The 26,427-nt window shown below is 38.3% G+C and overlaps 3 protein-coding genes and 1 pseudogene across 3 annotated transcripts; 3 read left to right on the plus strand and 1 right to left on the minus strand.

Moving 5' to 3' along the window:
• Positions 1-6,894: 6,894 nt before the first annotated feature.
• On the plus strand, positions 6,895-8,490 carry LOC145897587 (uncharacterized). Its single transcript, XM_082985938.1, has 4 exons — positions 6,895-7,209; positions 7,281-7,425; positions 7,693-7,799; positions 8,065-8,490. The coding sequence occupies exons 1-4, from the start codon at positions 6,958-6,960 to the stop codon at positions 8,305-8,307; spliced, it is 747 nt and encodes a 248-aa protein (XP_082842064.1). The 5' UTR covers positions 6,895-6,957; the 3' UTR covers positions 8,308-8,490.
• Positions 8,491-9,507: 1,017 nt separating this feature from the next.
• Positions 9,508-19,918, plus strand: LOC145897912 (uncharacterized). The gene is made up of 4 exons (XM_082986366.1): positions 9,508-9,759; positions 9,830-9,974; positions 19,509-19,615; positions 19,679-19,918. Exons 1-4 carry the CDS (start codon positions 9,508-9,510, stop codon positions 19,916-19,918), a joined length of 744 nt encoding a protein of 247 aa, XP_082842492.1.
• Positions 11,192-12,805, minus strand: LOC145899722 (uncharacterized; annotated as a pseudogene).
• A 4,650-nt stretch (positions 19,919-24,568) lies between the features above and the next one.
• LOC145899725 (uncharacterized) lies at positions 24,569-25,513 on the plus strand. Its single transcript, XM_082988627.1, has 2 exons — positions 24,569-24,820; positions 25,352-25,513. The coding sequence occupies exons 1-2, from the start codon at positions 24,569-24,571 to the stop codon at positions 25,511-25,513; spliced, it is 414 nt and encodes a 137-aa protein (XP_082844753.1).
• The last annotated feature ends 914 nt before the right edge of the window (positions 25,514-26,427 follow it).

Here is a 26,427-nt window from a genome sequence, read left to right on the forward strand (position 1 = left end):
CCTTCTTTTACACGAAATACCAGCAGTTTGTCAATTTCTTTAACAAATGCAAAATGATGTAAGTTCTATTTCAAATAACTTTACGAAATGTGCATCTCATATTCTGTAATCTAATTGCCAAAACCTTCGCAATTGTCCGATTTGGCATAACAAAGTATATATTGACAAATCGCGTACCTGCAACACATTCATGTTATGTTGTCTCTATTTCACCCTGAGAATCGTTTCATTCACTGGTTGCGCACTCCAGTTAAAAGGAAACCATGCACCATAAGCAACACTGGCTTAAACATAGATTGTAAAAAAAGCTTGGATGTTCAGATTTGCCAAAACTTTCTCTCCAACTGGATACAAAGTCACTAAATTGTTTAAACGGGAAAGTAAGTAGAATCTTTGTCTCATACGTGCAAATGCGCAAAACATTTTATTAGTTCTCATAATATTTTCCAGAGTACCCTCGATAATTTCGGAAATAATTTCATAGTTTTATTTAAAAGAACTTTTTGACAATCTATGTTTAAGCCAGTGCTGCTTATGGATGATGGTTTCCTTTTCACTGGAGTGCGCAACCAGTGAATGAAACGCTTCTCAGGGTGAAATTTTGACAACATAACACAGATGTGTTGCAGGTACACGATTTTTCAACATATGCTTTGTTATGCCAAATTGGTCAACTGAGAAGGTTTTTGCAGATAGATTATAGAATATGACATGCGATTTACCAGTGCACATTTCGTTAAGTTATTTAACATAGAAATTACATCATTTTGTATTTGTTAAGAACGCACCAAAGGACAAACTGCTGGTGTTTCGTGTAAAAGAAGGGTGGGATCCTCTTTGCAAGTTTCTGGGAGCCAAAGTGCCCTAAGTTCCATTTCCACGAAAAAACGTTAACTGTACCATACGGCAGGATGCCGCTGAAGAAAATCCCATGATGGTGACAATAAATTTCGAAGCAAGGATCGTGTTGATTTTGCTTTGTGTGTTTTCTGGAGCTCTCCTCATCTCCTATGTGCTGATTTAATAATTGACCTTATCTGTATTGCTTCATTGAATTGTTTGTGCTTATTGCTACGAAACGTGCTTATTTTCGATTCGCGTTCACAGTTTCCTGACCTGACAAAATAATTATATTTTTTACTCTTGGTTCTTGCCCATGGTATCCATTATTTCACATATATCACCAGCATTTATCTGTTTCCAATTGATCACTATTTGATTTTTGATGTGTTTGAACTCATTTTGTATAACTATAATGGCAATTTGCAAACTAAGTTAAACTTTACTCAGACTCGTATTTCCCTCATCTACACAATGTGTCACCCTTTTGATTCAGAACTACCACAAATAAATTAGGTTTCAGCAGTTGGGAATTTACAATTGATGAAGCATAAACAGTTGGTTTCCTCAAGCAAGAGAGTTCGAAAAAGCATTTCATCGTCACGATCAGCCAAACGGAAAACCCTGACAGAAAATAACGGAAGCGCCTCAAACGCAGATGTAGAGCAAGAAGCTCGCGGTCAAAGGCGATGCACGACAGTTGAAGAAAGCAAGAGGTGCCCAACGACCTTCTGTAAGTAGTTCAAGGACCGCACCCACAGCGGACTCAGAGGTACCTACCGTGAGCGCAATGCATGTACTGTGGATGATACGATAGTAGAAATGGACCATGCCTTAAAACTCCTGTAAACCTTTGATGGTTGTCAGCAAAGGGAAGTTTCTCACAGAATCAACTTTGCTGTACAAAGGTTTGTTGCCGCATCAGACATCGAAATGCCCAAGAAACTTCAAGCTGCTTTTGCAAAACCCACACTTCTGTAGGTTGACCTAGGAAACTTGGTCCGAAAGTCGTTGGAAAAACTGCTTGAAACGTTCCATTTAAGTTGCGTGTGTTGGACAGTCTTTGTGATCAAACGCCTTGGACCGAATATTCAAATAAGTCGAAAAGTATTTCTGCAGTTGCAGCAGTTCGGAATTCACATTTGATGAAGCGAAGAAAATTCGCGAAAGTTCGCAAATATGAATTGTTGTTTTCCTCAAGCAAGAGAGCTCGAAGAAAGCACTTCATCATCACGAGCAGCAAAACGGAAATTCCTCTGCGGTTGTAGCAGTTGGAAATTTACAGCTGTTAAGGCGAACAGTATTTGCGAAAACTCCCGTCTGAAAAGAAAATAGTAAAACGGAGTTTTTCAATTGTGCCAATTTACCAGAAAAGGCAATTTTGGTGCATAACACTTATACAGCTTACTGCATAATTAGCTGTAGGAATGTTTGTCTTGTACGACCCGAGTGTAAGCTTAAAGTGCATGTGACACGGAAAAATAAAACATGTTGATAATTAAACTAAGAGATATACTAACTTTAAAACATTTTTGGCGACAAAATAACTTGACACGGCGACTGGTTTCTGAGATACAGTTGATCAAAGTCGCATTTTTACCGCTGCGAACGAAATCGTGCGAAAGCGAGATTATTGTTGCGTGACGTCATAGAAGGCGCTCAGGTCGTGCGAGTGCTGGCAGCAAGCCTTATAGGAACGGAAAACATTGTAAAACTGGTTTAGTATAGTTTTGCTTTAAACAGAGGACAACAAGTGCAACAAACGAATTTTATGTTAATTTGAGCTGCAGGCAGATGGCAGGTGTTTCGACAGTTACTGGGACTGGGTGTTCTTGCCCATATTGTTATTAACACTGTCATGTTAAAATAAGACGTTTCGACAAAAACTGATGTCATCATCAGTTTGACTGACGCGATTGGTGTAGCTCCATCATCATAAGGAGCTGACCTGACCGACGTCACAGATAAGGCTCGCACGGGCGGTGACGTCATTTTGCAAAACGCAAAATACACAATAAACGGCATAAAACGCAACAAACACATTACACATTAAATAAAAATAGTGGTGCAGAAGTGCCGTCCACGTTGAGTTGTGGTTGTTGCTGTTGTATGGACAGCGACTCCATCAGCAGGAGACGGTACCTGTCTCTCGCCAGCGCAAGGATTTGTGGCTCACTAAACTTAACCTTGTGAGTCGGGTGGTCAAGTAAGTGTTTGCACACCTCCGATTTTGGGGATCGTTTGTGCTCATCAATCCGCGTGCACAAGTTTCGAGATGTTTGTCCGATGTATGTTTGTCCACATGAACAGGAATGCTTGTATACCACGGACGAGAGGTGCAGGGTCTTCTGGCGATCTTTAAATGGGAACTGGGAACTGGTAACCATACCTAGGCCCTATTAACCACCGAATTCGTAGACAAACATACATTGGACAAACATCGTTTGGTTTCATAATAATCTTCATCATTGCTACGGTCTCAGCAGATAAACAATTTACTCAAGTCGATGTAACAAACATTTCGCTTGACTTGATTCCCGTGCAGTTGAATCCTAACCTAACCAAGCATGCATTTCACTTGGTACTTTACACCACAATCGCAGATGCGGTTACACACCTGATCAACCGTGCGGCAAGTTGGACATTGTTTAAGTTGCTAAAATGTGTTCACCGACGCACAGCATGCACCAACATTCCACATGAATGCTTTAAACAACCGCACGCTGAAGTCTGGATGACATAAAGGCAACCAAAACGTTTGTTTATCAGGACCAGAAATAGATACGATGTAACTAGATTAAGACAAAGGCAACAATGGTAGGCTATTCTAAACACTAACAAAACTTCCGAACACAGGTAACCATCGTGTTATATACAACTATACGTGCGAGGGCCAAACAAAAGCATACGTCCGACAAACAGTGTTTTTTTAATATTGATCTATTTATACATGTATCCAATGCACATTGGCTTCTATCGCCTGGACGTCGTGGATTCAATCTTGTGTAATATGATTCTGTTTGATTGCGTATGTTTGTAACAAAAAGATTTTTTTGTCAAGGGCGCCCGTCAAACTGCACAGGGCTGGTATGATCTTTTCCTGTAAAGTTTACAGTGTAAACAGTGTTACACCACAGCCCGACATTTCTTCCAAACTGAAGACAGCTCTATATCACACTTTTACTGTGTATGTTGTGCACTTCATCACATACTGTTAGAAGGATTGAGTACAATCCTGTAGGATGACTTCAAACTCTTTTAAACTTTTGAACTGAATGTTTTTTTTTCCGAGCGCAATCGCACAAATGTCGTCATATTACGGTCACATTGCGTCGCTTTGCGAGGCGGCAACCTACGATGCGTCCTGTACAATTGCCGCACGATAGTGCAAACGCAAGCGAATGAGGAAACGGGTTTTGTTTCGTTCGCATGCCATTGCGTTTTAATTTGATGTATCCAGGCAACAAACTGATAGTTTTTTTGTTTAGTTTTTAATAAAGGTTTAACTACGATTTGTTTGCGGGTGTAATAGACAAATTTTTGTCGTTTAAATGATGCAATTACGCATGAAAAAAAATGTCAATTTTCCAAATCCCGAGAAGTAAAATATCCGGGAAATAGAGGAACCCTAGTTCGAGGTACTGTATACCGTTAACTTTAAATTTATTCATGCAGTGGCGTCGCGTGTCGAACACTTAGAGTGGCGGAAAAGGCATAAATCGTCACCCTGCTCATGCGATCCCTACAAATAATGACGTCATAACCGTCGCAGTGTTGCACAATCACCGTGAAATAGCGAACGATTGCATTCTCTTGTGCAAATCAACCTAAGAGTGTCTTGATGATGAAGTAAACAACGAGGACGTGATTACTTTATCACCGAAACATGCAAGTTCCCCCTTGCTTATGTCACACCAACAGTTTGTTTCGCAAAAAAAGAAAATAAAGTACTTTCCAGACGACTGATCAGGTGTGTAACCGCATCTGCCGTTGTGTTGAAAAATACCAAGTGAGATGCATGCTTGGTTAGGTTAGGTTAGGATTCAACTTCACAGGAATCAAGTTAAAGTAAAATGTTTGTTGCATCGACAGGAAAAATTATTGTTTACCTGCTGAGTACTTTGATTAACAACAAAGAAAATGTGGCCAGTAACAGAAAATAAGCAACCACAGTCTAAATTACGTTACACAGCAGCCAATTTAGCATGACATGCAAATACAACGCTTAAAGTGCATGTTACAGGGAAAAATAAAACATGTTAATAATTAAACTAAGAGATGTTCATATCTTAAAACTTTTTTGGAGAAAAAGGTAGCTTGATTCGGCGACTGGTTTCTAAGATACAGCTGATCAAAGTCGCACTTTAGTCGAATATTGTTGCGTGACATCAGGCGCTTCTGTCGTGCGAATGCTGGCAGCAAGCCTTATGCGTAGGAATGGAAAACATTGTAAAACTGGTTTAGAATAGTATTGCTTTAAACGGGGTGACAACAAGTGAACAAGAGCAACAAACGTAGTTTGATTTTAATTTGAGTTACAGACAGATGGCAGCTGTTTCGACCTATATGTCGTACTTAGTTGTGTAATAATAAAACAGTTACTGGGACAGGGTATTCTTGTTGTTACAGCATTTATGATCGCTAACGTGATACATGAACGTTTAAAAACACGACATAGACAAACCGTTAATTTAGCATTGTCGTTTTGTCCAATTAATGTAGGTTAATTGAATTTTGAGGCTGGCAAAGACAGCCGAGAAAAACCGACCAAATTAGTTGATTATGCAACACATCACTGTTATTCTGTCAAAGAATACCTTTTGCCCGACAGTAGCGTTGCCTATGAGTTCGCGTCATAAATGATTTATTTAATTCGCCACAATCAACCACTAATGTATTTTTCGCAATATAGTTGTAACTAGAAATGTTGGAATCATCAAATTAAAGTCCACACAAAGGTGAATTTAAATTTATGACATCATACCCAAAATGACCGTCTTATCGAAGTAAAGAGTAATGTCGTTGCTGCTATGCCCTTTAGTCACATTAACATATCTTTGTGTGATGTAAAACCTTGTCCCGACATTTGAGGTAACGTAATCTGTGGATTCTCCTATATTTGAAACTATTCGATATCTGCAATATAAGGCGCCTTCTCCTATGTAAACAATGCATTTTTTTTCGACACGAGCGCCTTACGTGATGTCCCTTTCTCCTTAGCGAAAAATGGTTACGATTTTTGGTCGCCGCTACTTTTCATGCAGTTTTCAACATTTTTCAGTTGACGTAGAACCGAAACACTTTGGATATATGTTTCTTGTAGATGTACCTTTAGTTTTACGCAAAGTTTCCACGACATGCACTTTAACTGCTATTTTGATGAACGCCTTTCGTCCTGATCTTTTGGAAGCGAAACTGTCAAGAAATTGTGACATTTAATCTGTTGAAATTCCGTATGATAAAGCTAGAAATAACTCACACATCGTCCCATACCCCGTGTATAAAAAATACTAAAATATTCAAGCATATCAGAAAAAGGAAAAAATTCCTCTTTATTGTGACTATACATTCATAGTTATCCGTTTTGCCCAAACTAGGTACAACCATTGAGAGAAACGAGTTAGAAACCCTATGCCCAAGCAAAAGATAAACAATACATGGAGAACAAATAAATACAATAATAAGGAGCCAATATTGTGAATTTTGTGAGCTGCATACAGATAGCCAATGCGCCGACCTATAAGTCTTTGCCTGGATGTTTGACTGGAAAAATCGTCATAGCATCTCAAAGCTGCACTGATGAGACCTTATAGGTCGAAAGAATGGCTATCTGCAAGCAGCTAACAAAATCTTGAAATTGTTTGTAACAAATCGAAGAAGCAGTTAATTGTGCATACCCGAGACAGAGCACGATGCTTGTTTCTTTTGATATTACCACGAAATAAGCCGACAAAAAGAACAAACTTTTTTGTAAATAACCTGCAAAAGATATTTCAATATGAAACCGTTTCCTTTGGTATTCAAACTTGTCGTCGTTTCCAGTGCGATCCGGAAAACGGTAAAACTATTGTCGATGTAATCAACAGCCTGCAGAAAGTTTTCAGGAAAGATAAAAAAATGAAAGTGATCGTGGCAGGTTTTAGCAAAACTGGAACCAAATCAATGCATGCTGCTCTTAACCAACTTGGTTATAGCGTGTATGACTTCTTGGATCATGAGTATTATCATCACAAGGAATGGATGGAAATCTTTACCACTGGTGGCAGTACTGAACTATTCAGAAAGATGTACGAGAATGTGGATGCAGTTGTTGCAAGGCCAGTGTTCTCCTTCTGGAAAGAAATACATGAAGCTTTTCCGGAAGCAAAGGTAATATAATGTGTGCTTTTAAGAAGTTGACTTATAGCGAGAGTAATCAAAAAAAATAATTATAAATACAGATTATTTTGACAACACGTGACGAAACAGAGTGGGTGGAGAGTTTTCTGCGACAGATTCGCCGACTTAACGGAAACTGGATGTTCAGATTTGCCAAAACTTTCTCCCCAACTGGATACAAAGTCACTCAAGTGATTAAACGGGAAAGTAAGTAGAATCTTTCTCTCATTCTTGAATGATATGTTTTATTCTTAGGTTTGTTTGCCTTGCGATTGTTTCCATGGGGCATGTCTCGAAATTAATGTCAGAAAATCCAACTTATTGAAAAGTGAATTTGAAATAAAAAATATGTTCAAAATATATTATTAGATTTTTCAACATATTTTCCAGATTATATTCGATGGGGTCGGTAATAGTTTTTCCATAATTGATTTGATAGTTTTTTTCGAAAAGTTTTTTACAATTTTCGTTAAGGCAGTGTTTCTTACGGAGGATGGCTTCCTTTTCACTGGAGTGCGCAACCAGCGAACGAAACTGTTCTCAGGGTAAAATACAGACAACATAACACGGACGTGCTGCAGGTACACGAGTATTTTTTGTTCGAAAACATCGATTTGATCAACATCTTCGTGATGTAATTTTCAAAATTATTTATATAAGCAATCCAGCTTCCGCTGCTGATTTTATGTTATTCTGTATTCGTCAATTCATGCATTGGTATGCTAACGGCGTCGCCAAACTCGAAGGCCTTTGTAGATAAATTATGTAATATGGTATCTCATTAAACACTGCACATTTCTTGATGCTATTTGAAGCAGAAATTACATTGTTTTGTATTTGTTAAAGAACGCACCGAAAGACAAACTGCTGGTGTTTAGTGTAAAAGAAGGGTGGGATCCTCTTTGCAAGTTTCTGGGAGTCGAAGTGCCCGACGTTCCATTTCCAAGAAAAAACGTTAATTCTAACCTGTTGCAAGATGCCGCTGAAAAAAATCCCATAATAGTGAAAATAAATTTCGAAGCAAGGATCGTGTTGATTTTGCTTTGTGTGTTTTCTGGAGCTCTCCTTCTCTCTTATGTGCTGGTGTGATAATTGACCTTACCTGTATTGCCTCATTCATATGTTTTTGCTTGCTACGAAACGTGCTGATTTTCAATTTGCGTTCAACGTTTTCTGATCTACTAAAATATTAATATTTTTTTTATTTCGGTGTTAAAAAAAACGCATCTACACAATCTCTCACCTATTTATTTGGAACTACTACAAATAAAATCCTGCAAAAAAATGAGAGTGGTGTACCTATAAATACTTTCTGCTTTGATAAACTTGGAAATCTTGCTCAGTTACTTTCGAATGCATTTTGTTATGACCCTCATCCGGTTTCCTTACTTGTAGTTCAAACTTGCTTACGGTTCTTGCTGCAGGAAAGTTTATCATATACGACTCTATTACTTTTGGCTATTTGTTTCGTAATCAAACGCCTTGGATCGCATATTCAAATAAGTCGGAAAACATTTTGCGATTGCAGCAGTTAGGAATTTACAGTTGTTGAAGCGAACAGGAACAGTTGATTTCCTCAAACAAGAGAGCTCGAAAAAGCCTTACATCATCACGATCGGCAAAACGGAAATCCCTTCTGCAGTTGCAACAGCTAGAAATTTACAGTTGTTCAGGCGAAGAGTATTTGTGAAGGCTCGTGTCTGGAAAGAAAATAGTAAATCAGAGTTTTTCAATCGTGTCAGTTTACCAAAAAAGATAATTTTGAGAAAGAGCGAAATAAGGTGGAAACACTATGGCCAAGAAAACGATAAACCAATAGTGCTGTCAGACCCCGTGTCACAATAATTCAAACAAAATAATCTTAATTTTGTGAGCTGCATAGGGATGACAAATGCGTCGACCAATAAGTGGAAGTCTTTGCCGGGACGTTTGGATGGCAAGATCGTCCATAGTCTCACAAAGATGCACTGGTGAGACCTTTTTGGATCAAAGCAGTGGCTATTTGCAAGCAGCTAACAAAATCTTGAAATTGTTGTAACACATCAAAGAAGCAGTTCAATAATGCAGATGCCGAGACAGGGCACGATGGTTGTTTCTTTTGATATTACCACGAAATAAGCCAACGAAACGAACAAACTTATTTATAGATTGGCAACAGTTGATATTTTTTATATGAATCTGTTTCCCCTGTCACTAAAGATAACTTCATTACTTCGTTTCCAGTGCGATTTGGCAAACTGTAAAACCATTGTAATCGATAGACTATAATTTGTAGAAAAGATAGGAAAAATGAAAGTGATCGTGGCTGGCTTTAACAAAACTGGAACTAAATCAATGCATGCCGCTCTTAATCAACTTGGTTATAGCGTGTATGACTTCTTGGATCATCAGCATTATCATTACAAGGAATGGATGGAAATTTTAACCACTGGTGGCAGTACTGAACTATTCAGAAATATGTACGAGAATGTGGATGCTGTTGTTGGCAGGCCTGTATTCTGCTTCTGGAAAGAAATACATGAAGCTTTTCCAGAGGCAAAGGTAGTATAATGTGCGTGCTTTTAATAAGCTGACATATAACAAGAATGATAAAGGAAGATTATAATTACAGATTATTTTGACAATACGTGAAGAATCAGAGTGGGTGAAGAGTTGCATACGACAGTTTCGCCGACTTAATGGAGACTGGATGTTCAGATTTGCCAAAACTTTCTCTCCAACTGGATACAAAGTCACTCAATTGTTTAAACGGGAAAGTAAGTAGAATCTTTGTCTCATACGTGCAAAAGCACAAAACATTTTATTAGTTCTCATATTTTCAACAGTACCCTCGATAACAGAACAGACAAAAAACATAACGAATTTATTTGTTGCTTATCAATTAATGCGATGGGTGAGGTTGGTGGAATGACACCAATTTCGTCTGATTTCTTATATTTCAATACAAAACTCTAGTTACCACCGAAAATCCTCATTTTTGAATAGCGATTATTTAGCGTTGATTGATGACACATTGTGACATACATAAAATTCGTTGTGACGTCGCAATCAATAACTCCTAGTTCAGTATGCGAGAAAACCCTTTTTGAAGTAGCATAAATTATACAAAGATTGGACTGAATCATTTGGGCCAGTGATGCCCAAGCTTTTTGTGGTTGCGTACCACATGGAGGTAACACAATTTCGTCGTGTACTACCAAACCAATCGCCCAGTTTTGCAATAATTCGAACGAATACAAAGAAACACAAGACATTGTATGCGCTGATAACTGTGTACACCATGAACATCATTTAGGACGTGGTTATCATTAAATGTATTTTCGAGTGTAACATCGAGCAACAAATTTATTGCGAATGAACGGCGCGATTTCAAAATATATTCCAAAACACATGTGCTACATTGTCGTAAACTCAAAATATATTCCGAAACATTGCCGAATTAATTGATGTAGTGGCGGTTTTTGGCATCAAGGTTGCGACGATTTTCATCTTTGCGTAACAGCTGGTGTATATGAGACAAACAGTTGTCAGTGTCGCTTCAGACATGGATTAGAACTTGCTCGTTGCGATTAACATGTATTGACAAACGCAATACACGTTTATTTGCAGACACAGTCATGGCGGTGAATTGCTGCAAACCTCGTTTAACTTTCTTCCATACAAGCTCAGTCTTAACATTAGGCTACATTGAAATAGAAATTTCAGACAAAATACTTTCATGTTGTTTATTGCTTCTGACATTTCCAAAGGTGTGAAGGAGCGTAGCAGGTACAGATTGCAACTTATATTGAAATTACGAACTTGTAGAAATTGCACTTTTTGAAATACGACCTTTTTGTAATGAAATTACGACCGACTATTAATTTCATAGTTTTATGAGTTACAACAACTTGCATTAATATGTTACTTCTTCGGTCACAGAAAAACATGATTTTCTCCATCAAACTTAGCAAAGTCTTTGTCATTTTAAAATCTACCACAGCAGTAACCAAAATATGCCAAGCGCCAAGAAAACAGCTGCCAAAGCAAAGACCATATAAAGCTCTCGTATTATTTGAAGCATTGCTGGGTTTTCTGCTGCCTCCTCGAATGCTTTTCCCCAACATTCTTGTGCGGAAATGGAGTGTCGGGTATTTTAGCGCCAAGGAACTTGCAAAGCGGCTTCCAACCGTCCTTAATGTCCATAACCAGAAGTTTGTCTTTTGGGGCTCTCTGCGACATACAAGTGACTCAATTAAACCATTAAGATGTCAACAAAACTCATTGGGATTGTGCGCACAAATCACCACGACCATAACATGGAAAACATGGAAAGCAAATACATTCTTGCGTTTTATTTTAAACGTCTTTTATGGATTGAAAGTAAATGTTTGTTAATAATTGGTGTATAGCGAGATACTTTTAAGCGAGATACTTTTAAGCGAGATACTTTTAAGCGAGGTACTTTTAACACTTTATTCGTGGTGAATATTTATTGTAACACTTACTTGTTGAACGTAACAGTTGTGTTGTCGAAACTTAAGTCGCGATATTCTTTCAATAGTCTTGAGGTCTCCCAAGGCTGAAGTTGTAGTTATTGAAAAGCCCACCAAAACTACAACCAATAAGTACCAGTTAGCTTCTAAAGCAAAATACTAAAGCATAAACCCCAAATTTTACGGGCTGTTGACATGTGGCGGTAATATGATCTTCCTGTTGGTGTGATGATGGTCGCCAATCGGAAAAGAGACCATTCGTTGGTTTCGCGTATTTGTTGTAAGGCGCTTCTGTACCACGCATCTTCATCTCGTGTCATCAAAATGATCTGAACAAATACAAATATCATATTGCCTGGGTTAAATGCTGCAAAATTATATTTTGTGAATAAGTTTTGAGGCTTTGCAGTCCAGGCATTACAGTCTAGCTGGATCGGCCACCTGCGCGTAGTTAGCCCAGGGCGAGAGTTCAAACCTCACCGGGAGCATGATATTTCAAAGCTCGCTTCGACTTGACATTAAAAAGTCGCTGATTCAGCTAGACTACAATACCTGGACTGTCAAGCTTGTGAACCTTATGATCTCGATACGAAAGCTGTGATCGCCTGCGCAGTGGGGCGATCCTGTCAATCATGCGATTGCAAGAAATATTTCTGCGTTTCGTGAAATGCGTTGATATTATTATTCCGTTTCAATCGAATACACATTTTATCAACATAAAATGGAAACCTCCGCTTTGAAGCACACAGACAATTTCACATCGGCCTGGAGACATGCCTACGTGACTACTACCGCATGGTGCCTGCAATATCAGTTGGCTATACTTATTGTAATATGTTACTAAAATTATTTTTTTGTACTTTGGCATCGGGAAATGCTTCGTGGATTAGTTCCCAGAAGTAGTTCGCCGGAATATCTACGACTGCATCTATGTCCTTGTACATATTCTGAAACAGTTTATTGTTTCCGCCTGTTTCAAATATCTCCTTCCATTCCTTGTTATGGTAGTAAGCGTGTTCCAAAAAGTCGTACACATTATATCCAAGTTTTGTTAAAGCAGCGTTCATAGACTTGGTGCCTGTTTTAGACAATCCAGCAACAATGATCTTCATATTGTCTGCCCTTGCTCTGACATTGACCCTGCTTTCTTTGGCAGTTTACGTTCTCTGCGTTAATAATTTGCTAGCTGCACACACGAAGTAAGACGACGATGTATTTCTACAGCAAATTTTGCAATATGTTCGAGACGTTTATTACGTATAAATGTGCGGTAATATTTATGCTCAGATTCACTAGGAAAAATTAAGCAAATAACTCTTTATTGTATCGAGACATTGTATACACTGATAGCTCTGTACACCATGAACGAACGTATATTCCCGTAAACGGTATATATTTGCTTTATCGTCGGCGGTATTTGCATCTATTAAAACCTATATAGTTAACGCAAAACGCATTTAGTTTGAAAATCTAGCCAACATTATTAAGTATGAAAAATCAAAAGTGCATAATAAGGCCTAATATTAATAGTATCGTGAGTCGAATATCGAATAGCAACGATATTGCGATAGACACGATGACAAAATATACTCAAAAACTACATGTGTAACTCCCGAATCGCTTTCTGCGTAATTGGGTTTTCTGCACTTGCTTCCTCCCTTATTTTTTTGAGGAAACGAAACATGAGGCGCATGTTTCTATCTGTTTTGGTGTTGATGCCTACATCAGCTGCCCTCAACCTTCATTTCATTGTAAGGAGCGGTTTTAACGCTGGTAGAAATTTTACGCACTGGCTTCACGGGTTCGGCATATTTTTGATAACGAATGTATGAAACAGGTTAGGTGCAACTCCATAGAAATGTATCAGTGGAAGCGGTAAAAACAAATTATCGGTGGGTGGATTAATTGTGGAACTGTTTTTGTAGCTGCGTGCATGTAAACCGTACGTGTGCCATCATCAAATTATTATTACGCATATGATTTTTGCTTCCTCCATTTTAATGCCTCAAGGACCAGTCGTGTGTCGTAGGAACCAAAATGCGCACCATTACACTATTTGAGGTCCTCTCGCTCAAAACGTGTCTCACAATTGCCACCAAATACGAAAATTAGTTTCATAAACAAGTCGTTGATTTGAATCAAGGCAAATCATAAGATTTAGAAACGAACTTCATGAATTGATGTGACAATTGTTGGGGTATTTCGCGATATTGGAGAGTAATTTTAAAAAGGACAAATAAGATAACAGAACCAAACAAATGTTAAATTAAACAGCCACGCCTAAACCTCTCTTGGAGCCTCAGAATGCCAGAAAAGTTTGTTTCCGAAATAAATTATCAAGAATGTCAATGACCTCATTAACATTTTGATACACTCCTCAAAACAATTACTTGACGCTTCTGCCCGTTTCAAACATTTTTTTTTCATTCCTTATTGTGAAAGTAAGTGTGCTGAAAGTCGAACACCCCATTTTTTTTTATTTTAAGGCGGTTTAGGCCTGCAGACATGCCTTTACATGACCACTACCACATGGTGCTTGCAATATCAGTTGTCTATACTTATTGTAATTTGGTACTAATTTAATTTTTCGTAGTTTGGCATCGCGAAATGCAACATGGATTTGTTCCCAGAAGTAGTTCGCCGGACCATCTATAACTACATCTATATCCTTGTACATATTCTGAAACAGTTTATTGTTTCCGCCTGTTTCAAATATCTCCTTCCATTCCTTGTTATGGTAGTAAGCGTGTTCCAAAAAGCCTTACACATTATATCCAAGTTTGGTTAAAGCTGCGTTCATAGACTTAATAATCTTCATATTGTCTGCCCTTGCTCTAACGTTAACTTGCAGAATTTCGGTCAGTATTGAACGTTGTCCGCGTTAATGATTGACTAGTTGCTCGCAAGTAAAAAGTTGACAAGCATGTGAAAATGGAATTGGCTTCTAAAGATGCGCTTCGGCCAATAAAACGATTTGGAAGGCGACATCAGCGTTTTAGTTTTAACATTGCATTTGATACAAACGCGATATTTAACATCGTATTATTGTTTGAAAATATGCATATGTTCATATTCCGTAGGTTGTAGTAAATCTGCGCTAAAAGCAGTGCTCAATGGAATAGAAAATATATCGTTTACACCCATGACCATTTACACCTAGATTTTTTATAACTGCACAAAACGTGAAGTTTAAAATCACGACTCTTCGGGTAACCAGGACTTACGATCTACTAACTGAGCTACAGGAGGTCGGCTGTTTCACGGGGTATATTGTGGCTAAGGTACACTGGTGCGAAAGCGCACAACTGACCAGGCAACCTTCACATATACGTAGGGTATCTCTACCATATATAATCAGACAACGCAGTAATGTTTCATACAATCGTTTGATTGACAGGATCGCCCCAATGCGCAGGTCCTTACTTCGGTGCGAGCTATCGTGTCGATATCATTGGCCCAGACATTGCAGACTGGATCAAAGCTCACACAAGTATGTGTTCTTTGTGTTAATATTTTGCCAGTTCTTTTCTCATGTGCAAAATAATTTCAGGAACTGGAATCGTTTTTGAATGTAAGTGCATGTACGATGGTCTTTGGTCAAATGAAAGCCCCACGTTCCTCTTGTCGTTGATTGCGTTTTTCCTGTCCTTTTTTTCTGTTGTTTTCTTGCTTTTTTTTATTTTTATTTTTGCTTTTTTTTATTTATACTCCACTGTACACTCCACGCCTAAATGAACAATTTACTGCCGTAGGATCCGTTGTTGTTTCAGATCTAGGAGCGCTGCACGCCAACATCACAACGTGTGATTGACTATTAGCAAGACCTAAGATGATTCAACAAGCGCAACCTCCATACGATCCCGACCGTCTCCAACCGAAACCACCACGTGGACTGTCTTTGGAACGTTAAGGTCTGTCGATGTGGATCAAAGGAAACGTTCTGAGAACCGAGTTGGCGTTTGCGTTTCGATGGGTTTTGCTTTGGCCATCGCGCAGCTTGTCGCAACCCATCACCTCCCAGTGCGACTGGCTGCGATCCTACGACAGAAGGTGATTCTCCGTGAGGCAATCACCTTTACATGGGCGCCTGTCTCGATAACCTTTATGGTTTTATCGGTGCCCTTTCATTTCCTTGTATATTGTTCTTTGCGTAGTTGCTTTTTTTGCAAAATAAACATGATTTGATTTGATTTGATATTATTTAAAATAGTCCTTTAGTTCCACAATCCGGATTTTGTTTAAGTAAGTTCTCTGGCACCATCATGCGGATGTTGTTTAAAATAGTGAAATAGCTCTACGATACGAATACTCGAGCATTGTATGCTTCTAATTTCCGCAATTCGAGCAAAAATTGTAATTCGGGGTTTCTAACAAGCGCGCAAATATTTCAAAACGCAATGTCTTCAAAAAAAACTTGTTTTAACGTTAAGACAACTTCCTTATCAAATCCAACCTGCACCATATCTACGCGGGTTTGCGTTTTCCATAATTTCGGCAATACTTGAAAACTTTTTGGGTTGTAGGAACAGCAATGCAATCGTTTTCAGATTTTCCATATATGTTTCGCGACACCTATTGTTTCATTATTACAAATAATCATGTAATGTTGGGGTACAATGTAAATGGTCATTCCGAATTAAATATACTTTAAAAAGCTCTGGTAATTTTCTATTTTTGAAAGGAAAAGTGAAATATTACTAAATTTACGAGAGATTTGACACTTTTGGTATTAGCCAAGAACATTTTATTTTGCACATCACTGTTGCAAGTTCATGAGTAAATAACTTTTAAACAAGTTTTCTGTAACCAGTCATTACACAAAGTAATACACCCACTATACCACAAATGTTTTGGTGCTGTACTTTACAAGCAATAATTAAAAGATTAAAACATATTAAATAAGCAAATGGATAGTATCAACACTCCAAAGGCTGACAGAAACAGAAAAATCTTCATTTCTCTAAGAATGTTCCGCATGATCGGATTTGCTTCTGCGGCTTCTTTAAAGGCCTTTCCTCCAACGTTTTTGTGAGGAAACGGTTCTTCAGGAATTTCGGCGTCCAAAAATTCGCACAGTGGTTCCCAGCCCTCCTGCACTTTGAATACCAACAACTTATCTTTTGGAGCCATCTGTGTGAAATTATATAGAACGGAATTAATTGTAAAGGAAAATAATTTAGATATATCCACGTTCTTAATTGTCTCCTAATATGACTACACCAGAAACAAACAGCATCAAAATCAAGGGTATTTGTTTGTGACGTGCGTAGTTTTTATGTATGTTCAGTCTTCATGAAACTAATTCGTCCTAAAATGATGCCGACAACGTACTTCAATAATATATCAGATAATAAATCAATACAAAAAATGTAATTACAAATTGCCAAATTACCCGATTGAATTAGACGCACTAGTTCAAAAAAAAAGCTTACCTCTCGAACATAGAGGTTGTGTTGTCTATATTTCAAGCGGAGAGCTGTTTCGTTCACTCTCAGGGTGCTCCAGGCGTGCGGTCTAGTTACACCCGCGGTTGCAGCAGTTGGAAATTTACAGCAGTCAAGACGATGAGTATTTGCGAAAGCGAAGTTAGTGAATCAGAGTTTTTCAATCGTGCCAATTTACCAGTAAAGAGAATTTTGGTGCATAACACTTATAACACTTATAACACTTATACCGCTTACTGCATAATTAGCTGTAGGAAAGTTTGTCTTGTACGATCCGCGTGTAAACTTAACTGTAATTTTGATGAACACCTTTCGTCCCGACCTTGTGGGAGCGAAACTCCCAAGCAATTGTCACATTTAATCTGTTGAAGTTCCGTATGAAAAAGCTAAAAATAATTCATACATCGTTCCATACTCCGTGTATAAAAAATACTAAAATTTTCAAGCAAATCAGAAAAAGGAAAGAATTCCTCTTTATTGTGACTTTGCATTCATCCGTTTTAGTCATCCGTCAAACTAGGTACAACTATTGAGAGAAACGAGTTAGAAACACTATGGTCCAAAAAAGGTAAACCAATAGTGCTGTCAGGCCCATTGTCACAATAATTCACGTAAAATAATCTGAATTTTGTGAGCTGCATACAGATGGCCAATGCGCCGGCCTATAAGTGGAAGTCTTTGCCTTGCTGTTTGGCTGACAAAATTGTCCAAAGCCTTACAAAGGTGCACTGTTGAGACCTTATAGGTCGAAAGAGTGGCTATCTGCAAGCAGCTCACAAAATCTTGAAATTGTTTGTAACACATTGAAGAAGCAATACAAACCAAATAGTCAATGCCATAGTGGAGAACTTCATGGTACAGATGTTTCGATTGTTGTACTACAATTATTTGCAATGAACAATGAAGGCGAACCGGCAAAATGGTACGATGACGTTGCGACAAGTAAAAAACTGGGGAAGTAAGAGAAGCGCAATTGTTGAGATTAGAAGCCGAACAGAGTTGCCTGTGCTGGAAGTGATAAAAAAATAGGGTAAAAAAACAAATTAAATGCATTGTGCACGATAAAATATTAAAAATGTTATAAAATACATGACGAACAAAGGGAGGTTTATATGTTAAACTGTCGTAATGGCACGGAGGCATTTAACAGCCACTGAAATCTTTGAATGTAAATTGTTTCCAAATAAGAGAAGCGCCGTTTTCCTTCAATCTGTCCAAGGAATGTTGGGTTCTTAAAGCCGACCTTTTGCGATGGATTAGCCACAAGATGTTGACAAACATGTGCTCCTTGAGTCTCGTGACAAGGTTTCGTCTTGACTGGCCATCTAATGTCGAACCTCAAGAACACGTGATACGCCAAACAACGTTAGATCGTGTTAATATTGGTTCCTCCAGAGGTCCTCCAGAGGAAACAGGTGTCCAGTTTGTTGGTGCCAAAGAAAAGACATAGGTGTGTGTCGCCTTGTGTGAAGTGGGCGACACACCTGCGAATTTCCTTTGATAACTGTTTTGAAGGCCGAGGAAGTCAACTATTGCATTGGCTATTTTGTTTGTATATTGAAGATAAATAAAACCGTCAGTTATCTTCTTAAGGAAACGGTTATCATTGTATTGCTCAAAAAAATCCACAAAATGAAAGTGATCGTAGCTGGCTTTAGCAAAACTGGAACTAAATCCATGCATGCAGCTCTTAACGAACTTGGTTATGGCGTGTATGACTTCTTGGATCATGAGTATTATCATAACAAGGAATGGATGGAAATCTTAACCACTGGTGGTAGTACTGAAATATTCAGGAAGATGTACGAGAATGTGGATTCTGTTGTTGGTAGGCCAGTATTTTGCTTCTGGAAAGAAATACATGAAGCTTTTCTGGAGGCCAAGGTGGTATAATGTATGTGTTTATAGTAAGTTAAAACTTAATGAGAATAATATTATTAATACAGATTATTTTGACAACACGTGACGAGACAGAATGGGTGAAGAGTTATGTGCGTTTGCTTCGCAGTCATAATGAGGAATGGATGCTTAGATTTGCCCAAACTTTCACTCCAACTGGAAACAAAGTCACTCAATTGTTTAAACGCGAAAGTAAATAAATATCTGTTCTCTTAGATATTCAATATTTTTTGTACATCTACCTTATATTTTGTTTGGGGATTTGTTTGTTTTCAGAATTGTTTTTGTGGTTTATTAGTAACAAAATAATGAGATAAATCCCGCTCATTGAAAAGGGATTTTTTATTAGGTAAGTGCTTATTCTACATCTGTCACAGTAATTTTAGATTTACACATAACAGCCTTGGAAATATTTCTAACCAAAATAGTTTAATTTAATACACTTTTTATGTTTTTTTTACAACCTCTCTAGACAGTGTTGCTGGCGGAGGTTGGCTTCCTTTTAAGTGGAGTGCGCAACCAGTCAGCGAAACGGTTCTCAGGGTTAAATACAGACAACATAACACTGATGTGTTACAGGTACACGATTTATCTTCGTAAACTTTGGTTTAAACAGTATGTAACATACATGCATTTGTTAAGAACGCACCAAAAGACAAACTGCTGGTGTTTCGTGTAAAAGAAGGACGGGATCCACTTTGCAAGTTTCTTGGAGTTGAAGTGCCCGACGTTCCGTTTCCAAGGAAAAACGTTAATTCTACGTTGTTCAAAGATGCCGCTGAAGAAAATCCAGTCATGATAAAAATGATTTTCGAAGCAAAAGTAGTTTTGTTTTTATTTTTTATTTTAGCAGTTGTACTGATTTTTTGGGTTCTGATGTGATATACCCGTTTGTTGTAAGTTCGTGTGGTTCAATGATGTACATGGAAGGTTTCAGTGTTGTTAGTTGCGCAACCGTAACAGTTGTTATTTTAACATTTCTTTTGAGTTTTGTGATATTTTATAATGATATATTTCTTTTGGCGAAATACCATAACACATTTTGGCAATACAAAACCACTGAACCCAACAAACCTGTAGGACAACCAAATTGTTTTTCATACCAGACCAGCTGACACATGATGGCATTTCACAATTGTGTAAAAGCAAGCATAACAATGCAAAGGAAACCACAACTTTTGTACTTAAAAATCAGTCCATTACAGTACTGCTTGCAAACTAATCAATCCACGTTCCATGTATGACTGCCATCCATCTTTGATACGTCACAACAAACTGTTTGAGAGCAAGTAGCTCCATCACGAGCAGCAAAAAACAATGCAATTAGAAAATACAATGAAACATCTACCTTTGCAATTTTGAGATGTTGTCTTGCTTGGAAAGTTATACAACCAAAAGTGACCAGTCAGCCTCTTACAGTGCTGCTGAGTTCTTGTAGAGCCCAATTTTTTTTTTCACTCTAAACGCAACTTTGTGAACCACTGTTCTGCATGACCTACATATGATAGATACACAACCGAAGTAGGAGATTTAGTCATTTGGCAACAAGCTAATTACCGGTACTCACCAGCTCCTACTAAGTGAACCATGCTGTGATGTAGTCAAATTTTATCAAACTTAGAAATCAACTACTTTAGATTAGAGAGCTGTAATATGATGGTTATCGTGGCTGGATTTTGTAAAACGTGTTCCAAGTCACTGCACGAAGCGCTAGAAATTCTGGGTTACAGTGTTTTTGATTTTTTTGAAAATTGCTACTACCACGAAAACGAATGGAAAGAGGTTTTAACAATAGGGGGAAGTATTGGTTTGTTCAAAATGTGTGAGAATGTGGATGTGGTTGTCGACACACCGAGTTTCTATTTTTGGAAGGAAATTCACGAAGCATTTCCGGATGCCAAGGTAATATGGTTCAGTCGTGTATATGCTTCATAGTAAGTTATGTATCAAGTTACAAACAATTATACTTCTCTGTGAGCTGCAGACAGATGGCAACTGTTTTGATCAATAAGGTCTCAGCAGTGCAGCTAATGCGACTATCAGACGACTTTTCTGACCAAACGGCCAAACAAAGACTTCCACTTTGTGGTGACGATACAATCACCGTCATCCGTTGGGCACCAAACTAGGTGCAACCTGACGGAGAAAACAAGGTGGAAACGCAATGGCTAAGCAATGCTCAATTATATGCGGTGTCAGGTCGTGTGTCACAATTAATATATGATCAGCAAAGTGGAGCCAATAATATGAATTGTGTAAGCTGCGTACAGATGACCACTGTTTTGAAGGTGTCATCACTTGATTATACTTATGTTCGAACAATTAACGTAGAATTTATTTCAATCAATTTCCAATTGCTCAAATGACGCAGATTATATTAACGATACGAGATGACGAGGAGGTATGGGTGAAAAGCTTTATTCGTCAACTAGCCACCGTGGACAACCACCTTCTATACACTGTGGCCAAAGTCATCACCCCTACTGGACGCAAGATAGCTGGTGTAATCCGAAAAGCTCGTGAGATGCATGTTTTTTTTCTTTCCCAACCGGTGTTACGCGTGCCATTTGTGGTATGTGACAGCATTCCAGGTGGTACTCGTGCAACTTTCCGCGGATATAATTCGAATTGAAAAATTGTAAGTGATCTCAAAATGTTTGTTACTTCATCCCCTAGGTAACTTTGTCACTCTCAACTGGGTGGTACGCGTCGAAATAGTTTTACCTCCAAGTGGTACGCAACCACAAAAATGTTGGGAATTACTGCACTCAGTGAGGCATACAATGGCTTATGTACACAGATTATTATTTGATGCAGATCGTGTTCAGTTCGGTGTTGAGATCGCACACAACTGCAGCAAGCATCCGATCAACGAAACTGTCCTTAAACAAAAATTCAGGCAACACAACGCGGATGTATTGAAAGTACGGGTATATGTGTAAACGAATTTGTTCGTTTTGTTTTATGCATATTTTGTTGCTTTCTTTGTTTTCACTTTACGTCTATGCACTTTAATTCATACATTTTTCTTAGTTGTTTTGCTGCACATTTAGTATATATCAGTATTTTTTTCACCTTTTCACAGTTTAATTTGGTACGCTGGAGCAGTCGTGTTTGCGTGGCAGACGTGTGGTACGTTGATTGGTTAAGGTACTGACGGGCGAAGTAATCAGTGGCAAGCCCTGCAGTTCTCTGGTGATGGCGCGCGGTGAGCACTTGTTGTTTTTATCAAGCCACCGTTTCGTGTGATGGACGGGTTTTGTAGCGCTGTGGTCTAATATAGACTGGTTGCTGGGCGCTATGAAGTGCTGTACTGCTGTATGTACGAGGCAAAACAAACGCTTTAATCGTTCTTAGCCTTCATTATAAGTTTTATCGTCTGTTCTTATCAACACAAATGTAGCCACCAATGTGGTTGCACAACTCCAGGTCTTTGCGGTAGGCCGTCAATGCAGGGTAGCCTGCATGGGCGTTTACGGAAATGCACTAATTTCGGACACATATAGTGATTTTATTAAAGAGTACAAACACTTAACTGATAATGTTTGCTATAGAATGCGCCCAAGGACAAACTTTTGAAAACGTTTGAAAACCCTTTGTTCATTTCTTGGCCTCGAGGTTCCCGAGTTTTCGTTTCCGCGCAAAAAAGGCTGCCTTGATGGAGGAATATGCTGAGGAGAACGTTGTCAAGAGGCGGATGATGTTTGAAACAAAGATCGCGGCTTGCTTGGTTGCAATTTTTTTACTCACTTTTGCACATTTTCATCTAACTTAGTTGTTGCAAAATCGAAAGAACCTCATTATCTTAACAATGCTCGTTTAGTGATTATAATTTCCACCAGCAGTATGGTAGCTGTTCTAACCCGACTAAGAAGGAAATAAATATTTTATAGCCAAAAATTTTTGCTGCGTTGGTCCATATTTTTTACATAATCTTTACAACAATGTTCTGTAATCTATGTTATCTGGTAAAAATGTAAGAAGACAAAAAAGCGGTTTCCTGTGGAAAAGTTATTGTTTGGTAAGCTAACTGTCCGCCTGGCAGCGTTTGCTGACGGTAAAAGAAAAACTTATTTGTTACGGGGGGAATCAGCTGATAACTGCTGAAACCACACAAGCTTGCTTTCAAGGCGTCCTGATAGAATATGTTTAGCTCTGTTGTAGATTTAGTCGGCTTTGTTTGGAAATTGAAAATAAGTTAGGATTGTTTTACCGCACATGTGTCTTATTTGGAGCATTGTTATGCTGGTAGAATGTCAAACGTATGAAGTTTTCAAATTATGAAATAAGATTAATTGCTGAGGAAGTAAAGTTTTCTTAATGCGTTTTTGGTAAAAAAAGGTTTGTTATATCGGAGGAATTAAATATTTAACTGTGTAAAAAAATGTCACTTGATTCAATTTTCGTGTGATATCAGTTAAATGATCTGTGTTAAAGTTCCTGTGGAAAACGAAGGTGCATTGCAAAAAGAGATTACATTGATGGTAGCTTATAAATTGGTGGCAACTTAAGTTTATCATCGTAATTAGTTCCCTATAGTAATCATGCATGTTTATTCTGTTGCCTTCGAAATCTACTTTATAAACCAACTTAAATTTATTACGCTTCTTCGATTGATTATTGGGTTGAAACAATATAAGAATACTAAACTGTTTGTATTTCCGGTGAAATATCAACAAATACACTGCACATTTTGTTGAAAATGATTGTATATTTCTGATGTTCCGCCTGTAGGAACGACAAGACATCTTCGAGGAGAATAAAACAAACACAGTAGCGAACCCAAAGGCAAGGGAATTACGCGACGAAAGGTACTAAGGGGCGCAACAGCTAAAACACGGTGGGACGTAAATCAATACAAAAGCATCAATCACGGGCGATCACATCTATCGTATTGAGTTCATTACGTTTACAGGCTTCGCAGTCCAGATATTGCTGTCTAGATGGATCGGCCACTTTTTCCGGACAAGTTGGAGCGAGATCTGTAAAATCAAGCTCATTACCCTTGGCTAACCAGACCCAATACGCTCTATCAACTGAGCTACAGAAAAAGTAGCTGATCTATGTAGGCAGCCATACCTGGACCCCCAAGCCTGAAAACCTAATGATGGTTTATTTTATAAAAGTTTTCTGCAATTATAATAAATAAAAAGTAAATGGTCACGAGAGCCGTGGGTATAAATGGTGTGGAATTTTCCTTTTCATCGTACACTGCTGTTGGAGGATATACAATGCCTCAACAGTTATATACTTATTGTTTGCTACGAAATTCGGAATATAAATACATAAAGATTATCAAATATTAATACGATGTTAATTATCGCGTTTGTGTGTCAAAGGCATTGTTGAAACTAATAGGCTGATGATTTCGCCTTCCAAAGCATTTTATTCGTCGCAGCGCATCGTGAAAGCCAATTTCATTGTCATGAATTTGTAAACTTTTTTACTTGACTATTGTCAATTATTAACGCAGACAACATTTATTGCTGGCCGAATATCTGCAACGTCAACGTCAGAGCAAGGGCAGACGATATGAAAATCATTGTAGCCGGATTGTGTAAAACAGGCACCAAGTCTATGAACGCAGCTTTAACAAAACTTGGATATAATGTGTACGACTTTCTGGAACACGGTTACTACCATAACAAGGAATGGAAGGAGATATTTGAAACAGGCGGAAGCAATGAAATTTTTCAGAATATGTACAAAGACATAGATGCAGTTGTTGATGGTCCGGTGAACTACCTCTGGGAACTAATCTACGAAGCATTTCCCGATGCCAAAGTACGAAAAAATAAAAATTATTAACATGTTACAATAAGTATAGACAACTGATATTGCAGGTACCATGAGGTAGTATATAGTCACGCAGACATGTCTACAGGCCGAATAGAAATTGGCTCTGTGTTTCAAAGCTAAGGTTTCCATTTTATGTTGTTAAGATATGTATTTGATTAAACTGGAGTTAAATATCAACGCATTTCACGAAACGCAGAAATTTTTCATGCAAACGAATGATTAACATGATCGCCCCACTTCGCAGGTCCTTATATGGCGATCACAGCTATGGTATCGCGATCATTAGGTTTACTGGCTTCACAGCCCAAGCATTGTAGTCTAGCTGGATCAGCCACTTGTGCCTGGTTAGCCCAGGGCCGTGAGTTCAAACCTCAACGGAAGCTATTTAAAATCTGGTTTTAACATGTCAGAAAAATGTGGTTGATCCTGCTAGGCTTCGCAGCCTTACAAACCTTTTTCATTAAATATGATAATGCAGTGATAAACCGAGACAATATTATGTTTACATTTGTTCAGATCATTTTGATGACACGAGATGAAGATGCGTGGTACAGGAGCGTCCTACACCAAATGCGCGAAATGAACGAATGGTCTCTTTTCAGATTGGCGAGCATTATCACCCCAGCAGGGAGATCATATCACACTCACATGTCGAAAACCAGTAAAACATATAGTTAATGCTTTAGTATTTTGCTTTGAAATCTAACTGGTAATTATTGGCTGTAGTGTTGGTGGGCTTTTCAATACCTATAACTTCAGCCTTGATAGGCCTCAAGACCATTGAAAGAATATCGCGACTTAAGTTTCGACAACACAACTGTTACGTTCAACATGTAAGTGTTACAATGAATATTTTCCACGAATTTGCGGCTTGCGCACAGCTGTCTGTAACTTGGCGCTCATATTTTGAACATATTTGAAAGTATCCCGCTTACTGTGTTATCATATATAGCAATTAATAACAGACATTTACTTTCAATGCTCAAAAGAGGTTTAAAGTGAAACGCAAGAATGTATTTGCTTTCCGTGTTTTCCATGTTATGGTCGTGGTGATTTGTGCGCACAATCCCAGTGAGTTTTGTTTTCGTCTTAATCGTTTAATTGAGTCCCCGGTCACTTGTATGTCGCAGAGAGTCCCAAAAGACAAACTTCTGGTTATGGACATTAAGGACGGTTGGGAACCGCTTTGCAAGTTTCTGGGTGCTAAAAAACCCAACACTCCATTTCCACACAAGAATATTGGGGGAAAAGCATTCGAGGAGGCAGCAGAAAACCCAGCAATGCTTCAAATGATACGAGAGCTTTATATTGTCTTTGCTTTGGCAACTGCACTTGTATCGCTTGGCATCTTTTGGTTACTGTTGTGGTAGATTTTAAAATGACAAAGACTATGCTAAGTTTGATGCAGAAAAGCATGTTTTTCTGCGGCCGAAGAAGTTACATAATAATGCCAGTTGTTTTTACTAATAAAACTATGAAATTAATAGTAGGTCGTAATTTCATTACAAAAAGGTCGTATTTCAAATAGTGCAATTTCTAAAAGGTATTCAAAACGTAATTTCAATATAAGTTACAATCTGTACCTGGTACGC

The sequence above is a fragment of the Ascidia mentula genome, chromosome 4 (genome assembly GCF_947561715.1).
Source record: "Ascidia mentula chromosome 4, kaAscMent1.1, whole genome shotgun sequence".
Taxonomy (NCBI): Eukaryota; Metazoa; Chordata; class Ascidiacea; order Phlebobranchia; family Ascidiidae; genus Ascidia; species Ascidia mentula.

Excerpts from the sequence above, each read along its gene's own strand:
- LOC145897912 (XM_082986366.1), top strand. The coding sequence starts at position 9,508 with ATGAAAGTGATCGTGGCTGGCTTTAACAAAACTGGAACTAAATCAATG. Across the intron at positions 9,760-9,829 it reads AAGCTTTTCCAGAGGCAAAG|ATTATTTTGACAATACGTGA; the intron begins GTAGTATAATGT and ends TTATAATTACAG. Across the intron at positions 9,975-19,508 it reads TCAATTGTTTAAACGGGAAA|ACAGTGTTGCTGGCGGAGGT; the intron begins GTAAGTAGAATC and ends CAACCTCTCTAG.
- LOC145897587 (XM_082985938.1), top strand. The coding sequence starts at position 6,958 with ATGAAAGTGATCGTGGCAGGTTTTAGCAAAACTGGAACCAAATCAATG. Across the intron at positions 7,210-7,280 it reads AAGCTTTTCCGGAAGCAAAG|ATTATTTTGACAACACGTGA; the intron begins GTAATATAATGT and ends TTATAAATACAG. Across the intron at positions 7,800-8,064 it reads ATAACACGGACGTGCTGCAG|AACGCACCGAAAGACAAACT; the intron begins GTACACGAGTAT and ends TATTTGTTAAAG.
- LOC145899725 (XM_082988627.1), top strand. The coding sequence starts at position 24,569 with ATGAAAATCATTGTAGCCGGATTGTGTAAAACAGGCACCAAGTCTATG. Across the intron at positions 24,821-25,351 it reads AAGCATTTCCCGATGCCAAA|ATCATTTTGATGACACGAGA; the intron begins GTACGAAAAAAT and ends ACATTTGTTCAG.